The 23,879-nt window shown below is 41.5% G+C and overlaps 1 protein-coding gene across 2 annotated transcripts in view; it reads left to right on the forward strand.

Moving 5' to 3' along the window:
* hlcs (holocarboxylase synthetase (biotin-(proprionyl-CoA-carboxylase (ATP-hydrolysing)) ligase)) overlaps positions 1 to 23,879 on the forward strand; it is a 38,559-nt gene that overhangs the window by 7,131 nt on the left and 7,549 nt on the right. For both annotated transcript variants that reach the window (XM_015341609.2, XM_015341608.2), the window contains exons 6-7: positions 5,640 to 5,914; positions 23,586 to 23,653. In XM_015341609.2, the coding sequence (XP_015197095.2) occupies positions 5,640 to 5,914; positions 23,586 to 23,653 (343 nt within the window). The remainder of the gene's footprint in view (positions 1 to 5,639; positions 5,915 to 23,585; positions 23,654 to 23,879) is intronic.

The raw sequence follows: 23,879 nt of genomic DNA on the forward strand, positions 1-23,879 counted from the left end.
GCATAGACTTTGATTTGTAAACAGTCTCTGTAAAAAGATCTTTTTTGGTGCATTTATCTTTGTACTGAAATGCTTTGCTTTTTTAGTGCATTCCTACGATTTAAGAAACTGATATCTCTAGTTTATTTTTTCCCACTTGACAGACGGACACTTCTCCCTGGTCTTTTTATTCGAACGTGGTCAAACATTTTTACTGCCATGCCTTCTGGACATCCAACATTTTCTGTCGGTTGAGTACTTTGACACACATTTGCATATATTAGGAAAACAAATGGTTTCCATATGTGTAACTTGCCTGAATGGATTCCTTGATTGGCTTCCATGATAAATATTTGCAGGGATAATTATGATGTGTTTTGTAAAAGCTGGTTTGACTGGAGACGTTTGCTGGAGCCTGGAATTATCACCCAGTGTGGATGTCAGTCAGCGCTTTGCAGGCAGTTGTTAATTCCTCTATTGTGTGTCTGTGAGGCCCAACTTATTGATATTCAGATAACCCCCCTGCCGGTGATGTGGTGTCCAAAGCTATGTGGGGAATTTGCATGCTGTGTTAATCAGTTTTTTAGTGGGATCTCAATGAAGTTGGGCCATTACAGTTAGGTCTCTGCATTGCAGTTAGACTGTTGTTTCCTAGTCTCGAGCTGCTGTTTTGTTTTTCTTGTTGCATGTGGTGTACAGTTTAGCTTTGTGGGCAAATATATATAGAGAATTAACTGGACTACATCAATCAGTGTCTCAACCTCCTGTTGCACCATGTTCAAGTGTTACTGTATTCTTAACAGCTACAGAAATCTATGAAGTGTTGCAAAGGGCAGTGTAGCAAATAAAATGATTGATTTTCTGCATGGCAAGCTAGCTATGTGTTCTCAGATGTTTTGCATGTAGTTACAAAGCTCAAGGCACTAGCTGGATTAAGGAGGTCAACATTTATACATTTATTGGTTTTAGTTATCTGAAGAAAAGCATAACCCTCTAAGCCATAGTCAGACACGTTTTGGCTGACATTTATTATTTTGGGGAAAAAGTGGCAAGCTGTCACATCGTTAGGAAAGAAGAGCGATGAGATATTCCTACAAACGGTGCACAAAAATGAGCAGGGTTCAGCTGCAGTATGCATATCCCCGCTAGGTGGCAGCCTTCTTCAACTGATGTGCGTATACAGTGTGGATCACAGGCTCCTGTCGTGTCTCCCAAATGAAAATAACTATTTTCAAACAGCGTGGATATCCGCATTAATTATGTACAGGTAATGGCAAGCAACTGATATTCTGCATTGATTAATTTGTAAAGGCTGCTGAAAGTTTTTGTGTAGGTCTCTCTGGGAGCTACAAAAGCTATTTGGAAATTTCATCAGAGGTCCCTGAAAATTTTGCAAGTATATTGTTAGTGATCTGAATATAATATGAATGGGGGAAAAAAGGTTAAAAAAGCAGTTAATTTTGGTTAAGATAACGCATGCAGGGCAGAGAGAAGCACTGTGTTTCAAGTCCTACGTGTCTAACGTGCAGTTTCCAATACAAGCTGAGCACACATGCGCTGTTATGAGATAATTTCTGATACGGCACATGAGTGATTTTGACAAGTTAAGTTACTCATTTATATATCCACTTAGCCTTTCACTCGGACACAAAAGCCAAACTGTATTATTATTATGATGAGGTTTGTTTTGAGTTCGGGCTGACATCTGACCCCTGCCCCAGCCACTCTGTTACAACAAACATGTGGATGATGAGGGCAGCTGCCTGATTGCTTCCAGATTGTTTTTTTGTTCAAATTGCAGGGAAAAGCAAATAGTAGAAGCTCTGTGCACCTTGCTGGAGCTGAAGAGTAGAAAGTTTGTCTGCCGAGGGGCAGATTTTCCGTTGGTTCAGAGAGCGCACGGGAGGGAGGGAGAGAGAGAGAGGGAACGCTCACAAAGCTCCTAATTCATCAAGACGCAACTTTCTTTTTTCATCCTGGGCCTGCTGGCCTTTCCAGAGACGTTTGTCGGCCGCTTTGGGTATCGTCCCTCAGCTTTGTGTCCCGAAACCTGGAAGCTACTGACCCATCCGCCTCACCGTGGCCTCATTTCGGATCGCAACGTTTTCGGAGAATAAAAAGAAAAATCACAAATGTATCCACCCAAAAGAGCACCATCCTTTTTTTTTTAGTCTTTTTTTGGTTGATGTTTTGAAGAAAGGCCTAATCAGAAAGGGAATAGCATTACTTTAGTGCAGAATCTCTGAGGAGAAAAGGCTTTTGTACAAATTCAGGGCCCCCCAAAAAAATAGAATGGATGATATAAGTACGATGAGTGATTTTGCATCCTGAATCTTTCACGTTTAAATGAAAATATCTGTGAGTCAGCCTCTCTTCTGTTCTTTTTTTTTCACCAGTGTATTTAAGGATTTAGGCTATTTTGTGTATTGCCCTGCGTCGAATCCTTCAGCTCTGTGCGGCTGTGTTGAGATGGTAAAAGAATGCTAAAGTGAAGCTTAGAAAAATGACAGGGCTTTAAACCCTGATCTTTTGTCTCCAGCTTGTGCTTTGATTGGACGTTCCTGGTTCAGTGCTGTCTTCCCTGGGATATAGGAGAAAGCAGAGAGACAGGCTTGTAAACAGAATCTGAATTGGTCTCAGGAGGCTGATTCCCCTCTCACCTCCCACCCTAATTACTGCGTTGTAATGGGCACAAAGCAGATAATTGAGGCATGCTGATAAGCGATTCTAATTGATTAACTATCACTGCGTCCCCTAATATGGATTTCCACTAATTAAGCTATCGTCTATGTCCTTTCACAAACCCGTGGGTGCTAATCACACAATTTGGGTACCAGATGGTGACTGAAAAGGTTTTTCTTCCCCCTTCCCTTCCTCATCTGTTTGAAGAAAGGACTGTGGAGCAGTGTCTCAGCGTAGGGAGCGTTTTTCTAATGCCTGGTGCCTTTCAGCCAGGGCTTTAAAGAAACTCCTATTTTGTACAATCCCCCCCAAAAAACAGCCCAACTGCTGATATTAAAGTGCTACACAGGGCATATTTTTGTGTTGTTCCTCAATTTGACAAAGTCACTTGAAAAGAACTTTGCTTTTACAGTGATAGCCTGTAAACCCATTTGCACATTTTTACCTGGCCAATCTGAGTGAAGTTCATTTCTGTAGATCTTCCCACTGGTACAGTAAGAATCATTGAACCTTGAGTCCTGAGTCCAGAGGAGCCCTAACTGCTTCTCCACATTACTGCCATGTGAAACCCGTGTGAATTCTATTTCATCCCCAGGTGCAAAAGCCAAACCTGTGCTGCAGCTACAAGTGGAGCAGTTTTTTTTCGCCTAGATGAAACATGAATTCATTTCCCAATTTCCTGTTGGTATTTTTAGAACGGTTTGTTTCCACATTGACCTCAAGACGGTAGGCATGTAGGCCGTTATGGTGTTTTTTTCCTCAGCTGTGCTTTCTCTCCAGGAGCAATAAAAATGGTAAAGTACATTTCCACAAACTTTAAAGGGGGATTTTACTGCCGTTGTTCAGTTTGGTCCTCCTTAATTCAGTGCTTTCATTCAGTGGCCAATTTAATTTGCTAACGCACTTTGCTGTTCTTTTCAAGTGATGGAAATTTGCCAGGTGGAGTGTAGCACGGCCAAAGTCAGAAGCTGTGATGGACTTGCTCTTGTCTAATGATGTTCTTAATTTAAAAGGATCCCTATAGGCGACTTCTCTCAATTGCTAAGGTTAAACACAGCATTCACTGTGGAACTGTGGTTGTGTTTTCTCCAGTGCAGCGAGGCGGGTGAGGTCTGTTTGATTCATTGTCTTGGTCCATGGTAAGACTTCTCTGGAGTCCTTCAGGAGACAGGCGTGGGGGCTGCCGACAAATCCACTCACTCTAAAACAAACATCAAAAAAGTCATTTTTCTACAGGCCTCATCCCTTTCGAGTGATGGATTCGCTTGTATCCCATACTCGGAAGAAACATGCATAACTCAGAATTTTTTCAGATCATATTTTAACGTTATCAGGCCGATCAAGTTATCATTTCATCTATCAATCAAGCTGAGATGACAAAGTCCTTATATATTATATGTAATTATATGTATAATAATGGTGCTGTTCACGAGTAAAAGCCCCAGGCTGGAATCTAACATTTACATTACAACCTTTGTTTCTACCTTTGTTTTTTTCAAATAAGGTGTATTCCTGTTTTTGAAGAAGCTGAGATCCAAACTGAGGAAATTGGAGTGGTGCTCTACCACAGAACATAGAATGCTAGCATGAGATGATCTATGATGAAAAAGCCTAAATACTGTCATAGAATGGCAGTAGGGAAAAGTGTGCTGATCTCAGAGACTCCAAATTCTGCCAGCTCTAAAGTGCAACATACTGCAACATTAGCCTTGTAAGAAACAAGTGTGCCTATGCAGAAAACTCTTTGCTTTGACCACTGCATAGGGTGATTTTATAGACTGATTATTGGATTTGCATATTACAACAGTTTGTCCTGTGAGTCATCACAGCTATCAGGCCTGTCATGGTTATATTTATGTTCAGGGAACAGCTTGAGTGTTGTGTCCTGTTAACGCAATGCAACGTTTTGTGGGTTTTTTGCCCAGACGGTTGTGCTGTGTATTTTCTTTGTATTGACAGAGTTTTAGCTGTATGTTATGAAAACTCCACAAAAAAAGGCCACTGCTGTTCGATATACCCTGGGTATCCTCAGTGCTGTACTGTGTAAATTTCAGCCACTGAAAATATTGTTTGCTAGGTGCAAACTTTCTAGGCTGGTGCAGGAGATTTAAACAACTGGATATGCATGAGAACAAGCAGATTTACTCTGGCCTATCCATTAAGTCTAACTTGTTGGGAAATAAGACAAAAAAAAGCAAAAAGTCAGAATGTTTTGGGGTTTTTTGCCTGTTACATGGTTTGCAACTTGTATGTATACAACAATATTTAAAAGTCACTTGCACATCTGGAAAACATTTTTTTCCGTAAATGTTTTTTTTTTGCTTGTTTTCAACAAGGCCAGACAATGTGTAAAATCATTGCTCTACAGAATTGAGTTGGATGTGTATTAAATGCTGTTTTTTCTATTGCAAGAAACCTCTGAGAGACTGTAAGAGGTAGCCTGACTTGCAGGTGACTGTGATTTGCAAAAGATTTTAATTATTCATAAACACAGACCAGTCGACAGGAGCCTTAATCAAGGACATTGTAATCAATCATTCGAGCATTTTCTGCTTGTCCATGATCAGATCTTTATGAAAATAAATGCGGTAGTTTTAGTGATATCCGAGTCTGCTTGAAATTAAGTGATTTCTCTTAAGCTGCTCTAAATGCAGATTGCGGACTTTTAAATATCATAGGGAATTTGATTTGATGAATATTTTAGGTTTAAACATCTTATTTAACCTTTCCAGAGGAAGCTAAAAATAAGTGCAGTGAATCTGTAATTTTTGGGTGCTGAATATTCAAGTTGAAGAAATACGTTTTGGCTTGAACCTTTTTGTGCTCACAGAAATTCAGTTTATTCATCCTTCTGCTTAAAGGGTAAGTCAAGGAAGAGGCTCATGATCAGTGATTTAGGAAGACTGCGGTAAGTGAAAAATGAGATGGAGGGAGTGATTGTGTAACATGCAGCTTTTATTGTTGCTTCTATTAAACAGGACTCCAGAGACAGATTCCTGAAGTGGCTGTGGACCAAAGTGGACAGGGAGGGTGTGCTGAAGTCTCCCAAAGTGTCCCTGAAGGTGGCTTCTACAGCAGCCCCCCAGACAGAACAAACTGAAGGCCTCATCACCTTGGTGACAGAACCTTCCGAGCCGGAGCCTTCGGAGCAGTTCTGCTTCCACACCTACGCCCGCAACCTGCAGACTGGCAGGCTGGGTCACCTCGTGCTGTACGCCGAAGTCACGCCAACCACCATGGACCTGCTCGAGGGGTAATGTGCCTGGCGTTACCGGTGTGCTGTGGGCAGAGGCCGGGGGGGTCTGTGGGTTCTTACTCTCATCCGGGGGAGACTCAGCTTAGGCTGCCCAGGAAGAAGAGAAATATTCAGGCTCTGGCTCAGTCAGTCTGCCTCTGATAAGAGAATAGGCTGATAGGATTGAGGGTTTGCTAAATATATTATGTGTGGGGTGTAAACATTTCTTTTGCCGTCTCACAAGTGACAGTGTCTAGCTGTCTGGAAGCAGTGAAAAAGGAGTATGGGAGCTCGGGTTTACAGGGGGGCTGGCCAGTGGGCTGGAACTAATTTAATGCCTGAATGACCTCACAGCAGTAGAAGTGGGCTGCACCTCATAGAGGTCTTTGTCTCCATCTCCGCATCGTACTGGGAACTTGCCAGTTAGCAGGCAGGATCCCAGAAACAGGTGGAAGCTATTAGACCTGTCATAAAGTTTGAAAAATGGATTCTGGACCTGAGCTGAATTGATTGAATCTGACAGTGTTGTCATTAAGGTTGTAAGCTAACGAAAGGGGGGAAGAGGAGGGGGAATAAAGGTCTATAGTTTGATTTCATGTCCCTTGATTATTCGGTTAATTTCCAGATGTCCCACGTTGCTGTTTTACGTTCTGATTAAACGTTATTATGCTTGACGTACAGATCTTTACAAAATTCTCTTGCAAAAGTCAGGGGCTGACTGAAAAGCAACCTTTTTTTGCAGTCTGAACTGCAAAAATTAATTTCTTTAATTTAGGTGAAGGTACGGATGCCCACAATTTCTAAGTGTCCTGAAATTCGCCATTGCCATCCTGGTGAGAACTGTAGACCTTTCTGTCCTCCAAAACACTTTTGAGTAGATCTTAAAGTGCTGAGGATTAAGGCTACAGAAGACACAGTCGTAAATGGGACATTGTATTCTGCTCAACGTATGACTACTATTAAGAGTAGACATTCATAGGATGTCTCTGCTAGAGGTGAAACAATGTTATGCAGAGCTTTTACTACTTTAAGTTTGATAAAACTTCAAGTCTGCCTAGGATATTTTTAATGACCTCTTGAGCGTAGCAGAGCTCCCAGCGCTGTTGTTTTAGAGAATGGAAGTTTCTTAGTCTTGTAACTATCTTGAGCGGTAAATGAAGACACCATCTGAGAGCATAGCAAAGGAAATCTGTGCAATGTGCTGTAAAACCATGATGCACCAAACAGCATTTAAAAAAAAGAAAATGGGAGTTCCAAAGCACTCATGCATCACACTTTCAGTGACCAAGAACTGCATTTGTGAGTCTGCAGTGCAAATAATTACCGGAGCTTCTGCGAGCCTGGATTTGTGAAATAATTCATTTATAATGAGTTTCTCCTTTCCGTTTCATGCTAGCATGGTTCTACCAGGCTATCCTAATGATCGTGGTTACCAGAGCATCAGGGACGGAGGGCTCTTAGTCATCCTGGAGGATGGTATATTTTTCCTTTAGTGTTTTCATTGGCGATTCATCAGTAAGCCATACCTCTCCACTCTAATAACCATTTCCTTTATTATAAACCATTTATTCCAAAGGTGATATTTCCAACCGTGGGAAGAGAGGGAGAAGTCCTCTTTGCCAACTAGAAGTGCAGTAGTAATAATAGCCCCTTGTGTTAAGTGCAGTCTTTTTTCCTTTAATAACCTAGAACGGGAAGCGAAATATAGACCGAATAATTTATGGACATAACTGATCTGGCTTGGAACAGCAATTAACAGCACATTCCTATGTAAATGTACGAAAAAGTCTCTTAATGGCAACTGCTGCTATGGAGTGACATTTTCATACTGTTGTTTTGAGTCTGTACTTCTCTTGTCCTGAGCTAAGTCCCCCTTCTTGTCATTCACAAAATGATAGAAAATGGAAAAAACAGAATATTGGTTGTTGATTGTGATACTTCTACTATCTGGTTTTAACACCTTAAGCAGTAGGAATATTGCTGAAACATATACTCTTGTCTATGTTCTCATCTGTTAATGTGGCCAAGGTATTTTTTTGTATCTGACACTTTCCAATATGTTACCCTCAATAGTGATTCTGCATGGCATTTTACAGTAATTTATTTATTTGATTTTAGTCTTGTAGTTCTTAAGAGGAGAGGAAATAAGTAGATAGTTTGTGGTAAATAAACGTAGCCCTAAAATCCAAATGCAAATCAGGGGGGAAAATGCATTTTTGTTTTTTTTAAGTCTTTTAAATAACATTACGCAAAGGTGCACCGATTCCTTCAATTGGTGCAGCTCGTATCACCTGAATTATAGAATGGAAATCTCTTCGTTCAGGAGTGGCTTCACAGTGTCTGACCTGCCAGCATCCTCACAGATCAGAACAGATCAGGAGGAGAAGTGAGAAATCGTGCGAGCCCAGAATGGATATTAGTCAGGACACCCAGGTTAATAACCCTACTCTTACAAACATTGCAAGGGCATCTATGAGTAAGCAGGACAAGCATTAATCAGATTCATGTCTCTGCAAGTTCATTTGAAATGTTTTTGTCCAATGGAAAGATCGCCACCTACTGGGCCACCAACACCACTGTGAGCAGTTACCTGGATTTCTTTGAAAGTCTCCCATCCCGGTTCTTTTCCATAGTTCGTCAGTGAAAGAGGCTTAGCGGAAATGCGGTAAAGCTTTAAATTTAAAAGGCGAATTTTAAAGGGCCTGCTTATGTGATTTGCTGAGAGCACTTCGATGTTCATCTCCTTTGCCTCCTGCTACAGCTTCGGGTTGATGTGGTCTTTTTTGAGTTCGAAAATGTGGAGGCTGAAGATCTAGGAGCTGGTAAAGCACGAGACGTCTTGTGATCATGTGCTTCAGGAAGCGATGCGCGCGGGCGAGGCAGTGAAGACAGGTCATATTGATGGCAGCGCTGGGCTGGGAGCTGCCTGTTTGTTCAGGGTATTAGACCTTTGTTTGGTAAGGAGACGCCTAATAATAGACAGTCTGAGGAGAGGATAGTGTTCCCACAAGGTCAGCTCTGGGCGGGGAGCAATCTCAGTACCCTTGTCTCTTTATTCTGGCTGCTAGCTGACTGCACCATCATTGCACACTGATTTTAGGAACAAGCTCAAAATGGACGTACTGTATGCGTACCTCCTTAAACCACCTGTCGGTGTTCATCCTTGATGGTGGTCAGACAGATGTCTGAATAGATAAGTCCTATTAAATAAAAAAGGGAATTTTAAATGAGATTTTTGAAGTGTCACTGCACGTGACTAACAGGGAACATTTCAGCTGACTGGGTTTATTACGTTTAGTCCCGTAGTTTCATATTTCTTTAAAGCAAGGGAAATAAAATTGTATTGTATTAGTAAACCCTGTTAAGAATCCTCTCTAACCAGTGACCATGTGCTGCGTGTCACAGTTAACAGCGTCTAATGGTGTCTTTCCTGTTCTGAAAAACGTGACACTTGTGCCTGAGGCACTTGTTTCTTGTTTCTTTCTTGAACAGTTTGCCCTTTACAAGTTGTTTCGTTTCTTTTCCTAGTTTATTTGTAATTTTGCCTTCTTTTCAGCTGGAGTGTTAGCCAAGAGGGATTGGCTTTGGAATTCTCTGAAAAGAAACGGGAATTCGTTCCAGAGAAAGGCAACACCCTGTCCATCTCGGTGTGTGCTCAGTGTGCCCTGACGGACGCGCAGGTGCTGTTGAGGAATGACGTGACTACCACAAGCTACATTCCAGCCGCTCCTGCAGGGAGAAACCTGCTTCCAATCTCTCCTGGACAGTGAGCCAAGGAGTGATGTTGAAGCTCTAGCAGATGAGTGTTTGCTAATTGGAAATTGTGGAATCTTCCATTTTTTTTTCCAGTCGTGCGCTAACAGAAGCCTTTTTCAGTGCACATGCACGTCATTGAAAGCTTTTCAAAAACAATTGCACCAGAGTTATAGCAGATCTGTAGGTGGCGTGTAAAAAAACTTTATTCCCCTTTGCTCTCTTATGAAAGAGGCTGCGATAATGTCAGGCCAGCACATTATTTGAAATAAATACTGTACCTGAGCCACAGCAGGACAAGATACTGAAGTAACAGATGTATGATAAAACATCGGTTTAAGAAACCATAAACATCCGTTTCATCGGTTTACAAAAGATGGGCTTTCCCCCGTCTGCTTCTTTCATTTCCACTTCAAAAAGTGCCAGTGAATGATGGATGCTGTCATTTAGTTCGATGTTAGATTTTTCCCAGCCGTCAAGTGGCTGTCTGCTGTCAGGCTGCAGGCACAATATAAATCCTGATTTCGGGCCGTTAGAGCCTCAGAATTTGTGTGAACTTGAATCACACCGAGTACAGAAGCCTAATCGCTTTTCAGGCTGTGTGGTTAAAGTCTTCTCATTCTTAGTGTGGGATTTTTTGGAATACATTGAAGTCCTTTGCGTTTGGGCCTTGCATATATATATGCATGTTGAGTCTTCTTTCCTAAACCATGTTATTTAAAAGTCTTCATTAAAAACGCTTGTGTAGTATTAGAGATATTTTAAGAGTAACACTTGTATGGCTTTAAAACCCTGTGTGCTGTGGGGAATGGTATTTATAAGTCTTAGCATAATACTGCACTTTTTCAAAAGCCCAGCAGAACGAGGTGCTTGAATGACTACAACTTGTGCCAATTGTCTCACTAAAGGAGCCAGCAATCACTGTTTGTTTGGACAGGGAATCCACAATCAAAACTGACACAGAGTAGTATTAGGTCCTGTTTCCTGTGAAAAAATATGGACCTTGTAAAAGTACACGAACGACTGCAGCAGCAGGTTTGTACATAAAATATAATTGGTCCAATTGACCTTGCCTGCTCTAGTCCCAATTATCTCAAATTGTAAGCACATGCCTAAAGTTCTCATTTCATATTCCTGCAACATCTGGCTCTGCATTCTAAAGCAAAAGTTTACATCTCGAATGAGTGGAATACTAACGAGCTGAAACTGGGGTCACACAGGACAGAAAAGGTGCTGCAAGCCACTTTAATGTAAAGTGTTAATGTGAATTCGGGGGTTGTGAAATGGTGGGAAGACCCACTCTGGGGGGGGAAGTGAAGTAACAAAAAGAGGTGCATTGTCTTGAAAGTATGATCTGCGTTTTACTGCGATTTTTGACTGGCTTTGTCCTTAACCCCCTCTGAATTTTAAAGTGTGGAATTCTTAGTGTAAAAATGTTCCAAAGCCCATGAACGTGCATGTTGGAAAGAGGGGTACTGCAGCCATCGGTAAACAGAATGATCTGTAGATCCGATGCGCTGGGTCAATAGCAAGGCAGGTTTCCATGCGAAATCCGGGGCACGATGGGCGAGTTGGTTCTGCAGAACAAGGGAAATGCTGAAATTATGTCCTTGCATTCAGTATAATAGAGAACATCTTTCATTGATCACTGCAGAAGCACTATTTGAAAATTATAATTTGCAGTGCTTTTTAGGAAACAGGATTAAATAATCACATTTACAGATTAGTTTTATTAAATTGATCAGAACATTTCTGCCTCCGTGTGATCAATACAAATATGCTTATGCTGTCATTTGCAAATCCAGTTTTTGAAATTAGCATTGATGTCTGGCATAATCTCTGAGATTTCTTTGTTTGAGAGCTATGCGTCTATAGGGTGGTGGTAAAAAATGAAAGCAGTTTTGTTACTGAAGGAATTAAGAAGTACTGGGACTTGTCGAGGTGTGGGCATTTTAAAAGCCGGTAAGCACACTCTAGTTTTTAATTGTCTTTATGTGTTGCAGTGCAGATTTGATGATTTGCAAAACCAGAAGTTAAGAAGAAAGTAATTTAAAAGGTGAAAAGTGAATAAGTGGAAAATTCTGGGTTACATGGAGCAGTTTACTTTTTTCTCCAGTTAAAACAATGAAATTTCATTCTAGTTTGACTTTCAAGGCAATTTAGGCTTATTTAGAGGCATTAAACGCTGTAGTCTTAAATCTTGTTGTATTTAGAGGGTGCGTCTAAATTGCTGATCTTGTCGGGAGTTTAGTCTGCTGTCATAGTGAACATGTTTTAAAGTTTTTGTTGTTCCTTCTCTTTCCCTTTTTAATTGTACAGTTGTACAGATTGTTGGGTTATTGTCCCAATTGTCAACATCAACCGAATTGCTCTCTTTTCCGTTTCTCCAGATGTATGATGTAGGAACGCATCACTGTATGCAGTGTTTCATACCAAACTAAAGAGGAGTCTCTTGTTTAAAGAGAGGTAGGAGGGGGTTAGATCTTTTGTGAATGATACCTCTTTTGTACAGTTGTTTGGTGGAAGTCCCCAGCAAGGTAACTAGTTGACTAATCCCTGCACAGAGATAATTCCTAGACTGGTGTATGTAAACCACTTACATCTCCTTGTCATACAGATGACTTGGGTGGTGTCCATTTATCCTCTGACCCAGAGATGGATAAGTGACCTTCTGGGCTCAGCTGCCTTGACAAAGGCCATTTGAGACAAAGCTGTAAGACATTTCTCCCTAGCTAAACAAAGAGGGATATCTTGACTTGAAAGGTCTGATCTTCTACTTGGTGATGTGGTGTTTTCTTTTTTTCTCATCGGACACCCTGCATTATTCTCCACTTGTTGCAATTACCAACAGCCCAAAGCTCTGCAGTCGTCTTTGGATGAACTAGTGATGGTTGAGTGTTGCACCAAGAGGTAGCGAGGTGTGGGTCAGCGTGCTCAATGTTGCTGGGCTCACTGCTCTGCTTGTACTTGCAGTGCCTCCAGCCCGAGCCATCCCTAACACTCCCAGCTCCAAGGCTCAGATGGCATGCGTGTAATCTTGTCAGTGTACTTTGCGAAATTAAAAAAGAAGCTTCTAAGTGAGAGGGCTGGGGGAGAAGCTTCACTTCTGTGCGGTTTGTATTACGTTTCTGGCCTGCGGCACGCTGTCAGTGCCTTGCAAATACTTTGGGGATTAATACAAACTGATCTAATGAGTTCCGTCTTGTAGTTTAGCTTCATTTTGCAGCATATCTGTGTGTGAGCCTATAAGTATTATTCCTTTTGTGTTGCGTCAAGAATATGCCCAAAGAATTCCAGTGCAGGACGGTCCGGTGATCTCAACCTCTCATACCGAATCACTGAAAGAAAAGATGCGACAGTTGACACTTTCTGCCTTTTCCACGCTGGTTCTCTCCTCATTCATTTGACAGCGCTGTGCTGTGCCCGCCTGACCGATAGGCCCTGGACTGCTTTGCTAAAGATTTTTCTTTTGTCATCTCGTCTTGTGGGCACGAAACCCAGCCCCTGCCAAATAAACGCCGAGAGCTTTCGTGGGATGAAGAATTCCTCTGCCTCGGTGCCAGAGCTGCACGGCATAAACCAAAACAGGCTGGTGTTTCACTGCCACCGCTGCCCCCACTGAGTGCGTTAATCCAGCCCAGCTGAGGCGCACACCCTTAATAAAGTCCGGAGCCCGTGTAATAATTAGTGTGAACACAGCCCTGACCACCAGGGAGAGTCACTTAGCTGCCTTTGGGTGTTTGTGTGCCCCCTCGCAGCTTGAACGCGGGCAACGAGACACGCGGAACCCTTAATCAAACTCTGCAAAAATCAGCGAGTGCAGATACCACGTTTAATAACAGGGAATCATATTTGTGTTACCCATGTGGAACTAATACAAAGAACTGCAAAGAGTTTGACCAGCAGCTGAGGGCTTGGTAAATTGCTCCTGCTGCCTGGTTTCCTTTAAAAGAACTGTAGTTCAGTGTTGCATTTTCCTAAAAACAAGCTGAACTGAGGTTCATTTCTTTATGTATTTCATCTCTGCTGCACTTTATCATATTATGAAACGGAGATAATTCACTTGATTATTTCACCTGTGAGTTATTTTTATGAAACTACTAGTGTTTAGCCAGAGTAACTTGAGACCTTCCTTTGTTTTCACTTTCTGGTAATGAGACTAGTGTAAAGGAGAAGGCTTACAGATCTGTTCTCCCCTTTTGTGGATATACAGTATACAGCTGTTGAAGATACAGCAGATATTTGTAAAAGTGCACTGTGATTGTGCTCTACAGTGGACTACGTAGAGAACACAACAAGATTCCTGAATCAGATCCATCAGACATGACTTGGCAAAGGTGTCTGTTGTGGGGTTTTTTTTTCATTCAGAAAAGTTTCCATCCCTTGTGGTTCACATCCCAGCTCACTTTCACGGCAGTGTGTCTCTGATTTCAGCCGTTTTCATCACGCCGGTGAGGCAGAGTGAGGATTAACAGACATTTCTTTTTGTTTTCGTCTGTCGAAAAGCCCCTGGCTTCACCACCCACTCCAGGGAGGGATTGGGGAAGTGAGATGGTGGGGGAATGGCCACCTTTGATACTTTGCACTCGCGGCGAAAATCGACCATTGTTGGGATCTAATTGCTAATTGTGTGCCTTTTTTTTTTCTTTCCTGCCGCTGTTGAGAATTTTTTTTTAATGCATTTTTTGTTTCACAGCAGGGCCGACCCCTGTGCTTCTTGGTGGATGTGCTTTCAAAATGAGATTAACTTCTGGAGGAATGCATTAGCTCCAGCCAGGCTGAGCTGGCCTGATTATAGATAGCTCTTCACTCGGGCCCTAGACCCCCAATCGTACCCCACGCCGTACCCCCCACCATCTCCTTTATTGACAGCCTCTCATTGAGTGTCTAAGAGCATTAGCGTGTTTAGGAGTGAGATGTTTTGTGTGATCCAAGGCTGATCTCATATTTGTGTTTCAGAAATTAAGTCGACATTGCTTTTACATGTTAATCCGCCCGGGATAGATTTCAGAGAGGTCACAACGGCAGCGAGAGTCTGCAACAAGAGAATGTTTTGGTGGTGGTGGGGGGCGGTGGGGACAGGGACTCCATACAGGGTGACTCTCTCTCTTTCTCCATATCCAACCGCGGTAACAGGACATTCGGGGGCGCCGAGGCACAACCACCGTTCCATGCAGTTCCTTTCGGGAAAAGGGCGTCTGCTTGCCGAGCACATCCGCTACAATTCCGGACGCACCGTCTTGTGCAGAACTTGAAACTAATGTGGATCTGGCAGCGGTGGCTGTTCATTCTGATCAAAGCACCGTATTAATACACTTCAGATGCTCCAAAGTGTTCCAAAGCTATTTAAAAAAGTAAACGCTGTACATATTAACAAGGTGACGAGTGCACTGCAAACATATTTTAGAATTAAAGGAAGACCACATAAGGGAATACATTAAATTAAAATGTACGGTATCGTACCTTGCTGCTTGTCTCTTAATTATATCATTGTTGTCTGTTCCAAAATATAAGCATAAAAGCATGCTTTTCAGTGCACCGAAGTGCAGTCTCTTCAGCCTTCCAACACGCCTTGAGTTGAACCTCAAATTGTACAGATCCCAGCTGTTTTCCAGTTGGGCGTTGACACTGTAAACACACCATAAAACTACTACTCGCTGTAAAATCCCTGTGAAATTTGAGACCACGTGATCACCAGTGCTGTGTTAGTGGTTGCGTTGGGGTAAAAAAAAAAACAAAACAGTAAAATTGTTTTTATTTGCGCAAATGGATTTCAAGTTCCAATGGGGGAAATGAGTTCAGAATCCAGCTTTTGTACTCAACATTCACATTCTTATTATCAGGAAAATGACTTTTTTTTTCTTGGTGACGGGTGCACTGACATTTTATAGAACAGACATTTCGCTGGTAAAGGTACTGTAAATAAGGTGGATTAACATTTTTCATCATGGAGATGATCGCAGTGGAAGTCACGTACAGTATGTGCTCAACACCGGGGGCATTACTGGCTGTACACCTCTGACACATGCTTTGCCCCAGGTTGTAGGTTCTGTCCCATTCCATCGGTAGAGTTTGGACAAGCGTGCTCCTCTTCTCCGGTCCCCAGACACCACATGTTGTCCCAGCTCATCCCACAACTGTTCAGTGGGGCTCCAGTCTGCTAAACAGGGCATCTACCGCATAGCTGTCATTTTCCCATCTTGCAAGAAAGCCTTTGTTAAAATAGCAGCTTGAGGGCATGCTTTGTCCTTCTGAGTCATTGTCCTGAGGAGGAGTCCACTGGATCTGATCGATGTATTGCCATGTAGTCAGGTTGCCTTCAGGTCTGTGGTGACTAGACACACCTTCCTAGACCATCACACCTGACCTTCCCTATTGATCTTGTCAAGGTAGTGTTGTGGCTTGTGATCTCCCTTTTTAATGGCTTATCATTGACAGACGGTGTTTGGCTGTAACGTCTTACTAGTCTTCAAAATACCAACGACAGAAAGCTGTAATGATCTTTATAAATGGAGCATATTGGTTGTTTTCTGTGTGTTTCTTGATTTTTGCCAGGGTTGACATTCAGCATGTTAAATCGCCGGTGCTCTGACAACTCCTTCAATGAGGTGATGGTACTCATGCAGGTTATTTAAGCAGTTTGTGGTTAGTTATGAATAATTCATTCATTTAAATGATGGCAAGAAATCAACATGCAGAGTCCATATAAACACATTTTTTTACAAATAATCCGTTACTCAAAGAAGTGCATAAAATCAAAAATTAAAATGTAAAAAATGATGCATAATCAATACATAGAGTACCAAGTTTCTTTTAATGTTTTGTCATAGAAAAGTAAATTTCAGTAGCATGTCACTGATGGCTTTGAAAGTAATAATTGCATGCATATATACATACTCTTACGCATATGCAGAATGTGAAGCCAGTGGTTTCACAAATCCCTAAACAGTTAAACAACAGTTTTTATGTATTTCAATGTTTCTTATTCTATTGAATAGGGCATTGATTTTAATGACTTATTTGTTAAACAAAAATGGTTTTCTGGTCTAAATAGTATATAGAGTGTGACTCTATGATTGACTTGTGGGTGCCAGCTTCTAAAAAAAGTATTTGACCGTGGCACCTTCTTGTCTTTGTTACTTCATAACAACATGCATTAAATACATAATTGTCCTTTGGTTGTGTTAAAACCAGCAACCATATCACCCTGCAACTCACGATGGACAGCCCAGTGCAGCTCAGCAGGTGTGATCCTGGTCAGTACCTGGATGGGAGACCTCCTGGGAAAAACTAAGGTTGCTGCTGGAAGAGGTGTTAGTGGGGCCAGCAGGGGGCGCTCACCCTGTGGTCTGTGTGGGTCCTAATGTCCCGGTATAGTGACGGGAACACTATACTGTAAAAAGGTGCCGTCTTTTGGATGAGACGTAAAACCGAGGTCCTGACTCTCTGTGGTCATTAAAAATCCCAGGGCATTTCTCAAAAACCGTAGAGGTGTAACCCCAGCGTCCTGGCCAAATTTCCCATTGGCCCTTACCAATCATAGCCTCCTAATAATCCCCATCTGTGAATTGGCTTCATTACTCTGCTCTCCTCCCTGCAGAGAGCTGATGTGTGGTGAGTATTCTGGCGTCGCATCATCCAGGTGGATGCTGCACATTGGTGGTGGTGGAGGGGAGTTCCCATTACCTATAAAGTGCTTTGTGTCCAGAAAAGCGCTATACAAGTATAAGCAATTATTATTATAAACATATCTTTAATGTTTTTTTTCTTTTAAAAATTGGAATGCAAATTCATATTAATATGTTTGTAATAATTGATACAATAATTGATACAAGTTATTACATTTCTAAATTATCTGTGATAACTAACATTTATCGGTCCACTAATGTTTCTTATGACTGTGTAATATAGCTGCTCTATATTCCTCTCGTGTTCTATTACTTTGTATTGTCCATTGTAGCTCTTACACATATAATTAAGCCACACCTTCACATGTACTATGAATATAATATGTTCCATCAGTCTAAGAATTACAGTGACTAATGTGTAGTACTAACGAATGCAGCATTTCTCATTATGAGGACAGTTGATCATGCAGACAATACAAGAAGAATTTACTATAGTATAGCTGGAAATAGAATTGCTTGTATTTATATATATTTTAAACTATATATAGACAGCAACACAGAATTTGTGTTGTCTTTTGACTAAATCATTGCTTATGTCTTGTTGGAACAGAACTGAAAAGCAGAATAAGGTGTGCACATGAGTCCTTAGTCAGGGCTTTGTTTTGCCAGATCTGCACATTTGCCAGTTGATTGTTTTCCGATACACAATAAACAGTCATAAGTTTTACATCAGTTGTACATTACGCACATTACATTACCAACATAATTTTATTTGTATTTAAATAGTGAACAGATTTGTTCCTTTGAATAAGCTCGTGCCATACGATACCATAATAACAGCAGGTGTGGAGTGTTTGATATACTGAAGAGCCAAAATGAGTCGGTTAAAAACTCTGTCCGAGCGGCCAGTCAAAAGAGATGATTTTGATTAAAGGAAGTGAAGGGGGAGAGAGATATGGCCGTGCCCTGCTTAAGTAATGAAATATTTTTGCTTCGTCACTCAGTAGTCCAGTCCAGAGAAACCAGGATACCAGCCCTCTTAGGGATGGAACAGAACTTGGAAGGCTGTGGGTGTACACACACTGGCCCAGAAACGTCACATTTCTTTAGATCGTTTTCTGACGGCAGTTCCTACAGCATGAGAAATTGCAGGAAGACGATAATCTGCATGCAGGGAGGCGGTCAGGGGTTATTTTGACAGCTGAGTGATGAAAATGCCATTTTCTGTGGCCCAGAAAGCATGTGTGTGATGGAGTGTTCCCCCCCCCACAGATAGACTCCGTTTTGGACTTAAGAGACCTGACGGGAGGTGATGTGTATGGAGATGTTATGGTGATTATCCGTTGGGCAATACAGATTAAGGGCTCAGTGATACGTTGGGCAAAGTCCTTGACCTTGACAGTCCTTCCATCCCTGAAAGTCAGGGCAGAAGTATAAACGTTCCCATGGACCAGGGATGGAGGGTCACACAAGACCACTCAATGTTAGGATCACAATGGCTCAACTATAAGTGAATAATATAGAGGTCTTGCTGTGGACAGGTTCCTCTCCTGGACCCGAGTCGATCTGAACCTCTCTGGGACCACGTTGTCATTTCAGGGTTGGCTCTCGTAACGGAATGTCAGAAAATCCCACAACAGGCTGATCAATGCTGCAAGGGCCATGTTGAAGGTCAGGGAGGCAACATCAATCCAACATTGAAATATTTTCATTTTGAAACTCCCATTTCATGTATCTATATATTTTTTGACACATCATCTGTTGTTTACAGAAAGATATCCAACAAGATTATTTGAGCAAATCCATTAGTGCATTTCTTTGGTATAGCAGTATACAATGCATGTGATTTCGAAGTCCGTTTTTCCATGACTTCGCCTTCATAACCCTCACACGACTGATGTGGATTGAGTAAAATGATAGCTCTTAGCTGAAGTTTTCAGATAGTACTACATTTCACCCATAACTTGTAATGAAACTTCATTCTGTATCTTTGCTGCAGACTACAGATTTAACATTAAATCTCAGCTTTAGCATTTCCTACTCCTGCTCCTTTAAGGCGGCAATTTTTCACCTTTTTTTTTTTCCATGAAACCTCTGCTTCACACACACAGCTGTATCATACACTCCCTTAGGTGCGTTCAATTTAGTCACTGCACAAGTACACTAGCGGTTTGACAAAGAGGTCATGACTGGCCTTCCTTGCCTTGTTAGGCGCTGATGTTCTTATTAAAAGTTCATTTATTTGGTTGAAGGACTCCAGAGAACCAGCTGGGCCCCCTGTCTGCGCTCATCAGGGCTTGATTTGCAAAGGAGGTGCCGTCGTCACGAACAAGTGCACAGGTTTCTCCGGTGGTCCTGCCAAACAGTAAAAGCTCTCAATTAGGAGCAGTGCTCAATCGGGCTGCTTAACCTGCCTCAGAGCTGGGGAGGTCATGTTCCTGCTGACTGCACAGCCTGCACAGACACAGGAACCTGCCAGCAGTCGCCCACTCTGCCTCCTGTGGCCTGTGCTAGACTGAGCAGAAGGGTGGTGGGGGGGGAGGGGATGTAGTAAAAGAGAGATCGCAATCGTGTTCAAACGGTTCCCCCCAGAAAACTAGTAAACCTTTTTTTACTGTAAAAATCGGCACAGAAGTTGCAAAGATTTCGGGTCATTAGAAAATGAATGCCCCCCTCTCTCACCTCACCTCACCTCACCTCACCCAAGAGTGCTTGTTAGGAATGTATGGTTGTGTGTTCAAATCCCAGGTGGGTTTGGTATTTCACCCTGTCCTGTTTCCAGAACGCACCCAGTTGTGCAAATGGAGAAAAATGTGAGTCTCTTTGGTCCAACGAGTAGATGGCAATAAAACCATGATTCTCCCACTCCTGCTCTGGTAAGGAATAAAGATGTGGCGTGTTTAGAACGATGGGATTCTGACAGGCTCTCGTTGAAGTGTTGTTATTGTTTTTTTTTAACTTTGTGCCCTGCACTCTGCTGCTTTTACTTTCTTTGATTGAAACACGAGACGACCTGACCGGAATTGTTCATTCGAGAAATGTATCAAAGTCTGGAACGTCAAAAGTTCCAGAGTCTTGCAAGTTTTTGACATTTTAGTTTCTGTTTATCTTTTGGGCACTTGCCTTGTGGTGTCCAGTTTAATAAATATGGATTTAGAGAATTGCACATATCTACATACAGTACTGACCTTTCATATCAGCATTTGAACATTTTTTGTTTTAGTGTGGATTAAGCAGTTTTTTTTTTTTCAGACTTTCTGGATACTCTCCTTTAGGAGTTCTTACAAGAGTCCTGTAGTAGTTCAGTTAAAGGGTTAGTCTCTATAGTTAGCCTGTGCGACAGCTAATGTAATATTATAGTCACTTCAGACTTGAGCAAACTACATATTATGAAAACAATAAAATATAGGACAAAAAAAATCATGTTGTTTCCTCCAGGTTGGTGTCTGGTGAAATTGTGCTCTAGTCATCAAGTGATCAGCTGTTAAATGTAGGAGGAATCTAGGATGATGAACCATTTTTGGTCAATGTGGCATAACTGGCCAGTATTATGAAATAATGCTTTTATACTGGAACTCCAAGACTCCAGGTTTTTCTTTTGAAATCCTTTTCATACCAACTGTACTTTCAGTTAGGATTCAGAAGTAGAAGGTGCCTGAAAAGCACTGCAGAAATGACTGTGTAGCTTGTGGATTCAAAGGATTAATCATCAACTGTTTAATCTGTTCCATTGACACAGTCCCTTTGCATTATAAAAGCATGCATTCCCTTTCTCTTTGAACACCGCCTGTTTGGATTCTTTGTTAACTGCCGAGTAAATTGAGGTCTTCTGTTTTAATCCCTTGGGTAAATTCATTTTCTCTGTAAATGACAGATTGCTGATGGGCTTCTCCTCAGAGTAGTGACAATGTATCTCACCCAGCTCTTCCAAGAAAAATCTTACTGGTTTATGCCATTTTGATTTTCTCCACATCAGTATGCCCCTGTCTTTAGATTGCATTTGCACTCTTGTAATGCCTGTTAAACATGGAAAGTTCAATGGCAGTGAATGTACAGTTTTGTTAAGAGATACATTTAATGTATGTACTTTATCTGATGATGCTTATTTCTACCCATTTGCACAACATTCTGAAATTGTCTAAGTGTAATAGCTGAACTTTATAGAATATATTTTTTTACTCCTTCCTGAAGCCGGGTAAATGTTTTTTAAATTTATTTTCAACATACATGCTTTTGGAGATGTATTAGAGTCTGCAAGTTATGTTCAGGGCTTTGTTGGTGCTGTCTTTTTTTTTTTACTCACTGACTTCTTAGCAGTAGCCTTTCACTGCTCCTCTGTGTATAAGCAAGCTTTGCTAGTTCTTTTTGTCGTCTGTGCAGTCTGAGAACCCCCCCTCGTCCATTCTGTTGAATGAGCTGTGGCAGGCTTCTTTTTTGCAGTACTTAAACCCTTTCTCTTGCATTAGGAGTGAACCTTCTCGGCAGCGTTGAGCACAATTTTTGTTTGCTGTTTTATCTTGAGCTTGGGTATTGGGTTTCCGCAGGCTTAGTTAAATCTTCTGAAAAGTGACAACGCATAGATGATGAAACAAGATGTCTTTCAGCTTTGGCATTTGGGTAATGGTGGGAGTTTGCTCACAGTGTCCACACTGGAAGGCAGGGTCTCTGTGTCAGCTCAAGCATCCTCAAGACAGCCTGTGAAAGGGCAGTCTGTGCGAATTTTGCTGTGGTTCTCAGATGTGGTTTAGCTGTATTTCAGGAGACTGCTTGAAACTGACAACGTAGAAAGTGCACCTGTCATACTGACTGTTCTCCGAAATTTCACTAAGAAAGAGCATAACACAAAAAGCAGCTTCAAACTCCTGTCATCTCAAATTTGGATATCGTGTGGTTTCATAATGCTTTTTTTGGAAATCTAAATTTAAGTATGGGATTGTGTGGCTTATGTTTAACTTTCTTCCTCGGCAAATGCACTGTGCCTCTGGGAATCAACCGCCAGCAGTGTAGCTTAAGGAAACATTAACCTGCAAGGGTATTCAACCTGTGGAAAACATTCTCCTTTCGTGAACCATAATCGTTTTGCTCATTCATTTACCTTTTCACAACAAACTAAAGGATGATCTCAGAGTACACATACATAGGAAAGGTTTAAGTTGGCTTGTTTAAAAAAGACGTCTTTCATCCATGATGGGTAATGTGGAAATAGATAAGATGTGTAACCTTTAATATTTTCTGTTTTCTCAGCCTTTTTTTCTGTCATTTCTAAAGAGAATTAAACGGTTTTAATAAAATATCATTCTTACCCAGAATTCATCCTGGGCGATTTAATTAGCAAGTTGTCTTCACAGTCTAATTGTTTTCAAAATAATGAATACCTTGAATGCAAACTGCTTTGCTGTTTATTAGCTGAATTCAATTTGCCTGACAACTTTGCAAACGTATTGCCGGATTTTTAAAAATCCATCGTTTGTTCCTTCACGGTATTTTTTTTCTCCACATTTCCTCTGAAGAGTAGTACCGTGCCACTCCCAAGCCAGAGCTACTGATGGAAGACATGCCCTCACTTAATCTTCTCTGCATTTCTGATTTGTCCTTTAAAACGTATGCATGTAGACAAAATCTGAAAACAACGTGTGCAGGTAGAAGTCTGGGTGGAGGAGTAATTTAATTTTGCCTCACACTTGGGTTTTTCGTATGCATGAGAGAAAAGGTCTGCCTGCAGGCTAGGACAGATTGACAGCCTTGTGTGCTCTTGGATTTCTGGGGCCTAGAGGAAATGTATATACTGACATGAAGGTCAAGTGGACACTTGTTTTCTTTTGTCGGTATTTTATTCACCTTCCATACTAGCATATGAACCCACCGTTCTGAAGGTCATTGGTCCAATTACAGTCCAGGGGGAGTCAATCAAAGGGCCGTGGTGGCATTTTAGATGCTAGTTTTACTACAGTAATTATGCTAGATGACATTCACAACACACCAGTATGGGGAAGCTGTATGAGAGAGAGAACTGGATGAACTACTTTTAAAACTATTATCCGTGAGAACTGAAGGGCCAGTTTCATGGCAGTACAGATGGGTTATATCTGTGAACTTTGCTTCACACTTTTGTTTTGTGAAGTGGCAAGCTCATAGAACCAGGCTCCGAAATATTCAGTTGCAGTTTTTTTTAACACTTCAGAATCCAGGTGTTTTGAAACATTTCCTCCTTTGTCAAAAATAAAGCAGTACACGGTTAATACCCCCCTTAGATACCGTTTCAACGCTTTTTTTTGTTCTGTCTGACTGCTTTTTCCCACAATTCGCAGGTTGATGCTTCAGCTGCCTCAGGAAATGGGGTTAATAGCTATAGCAGCACGGCAGACACAAGGCAAAGGTCAGTAGTTTTCCATCACTTCAGCCAATCACAGATTTCTCTCTTTTTTTTCTTTCTCTCTTTTTCTTTGTCGTCAGCTTCTGGGCATTAAAAGCCTCAGGTTATTATTTCTCGAGGAAAAACAAAACAGACTGTTTTAAAAAAGGATATTGATTCAAAGCTTCGGCAATAGCAACAAACTGGTAATAGTAGTTAAAGTTGTGTAGGGTGTGCCTCTTCCCTCCGT

Source organism: Lepisosteus oculatus, chromosome 5 (assembly GCF_040954835.1).
Source record: "Lepisosteus oculatus isolate fLepOcu1 chromosome 5, fLepOcu1.hap2, whole genome shotgun sequence".
In the NCBI taxonomy this organism is placed as follows: Eukaryota; Metazoa; Chordata; class Actinopteri; order Semionotiformes; family Lepisosteidae; genus Lepisosteus; species Lepisosteus oculatus.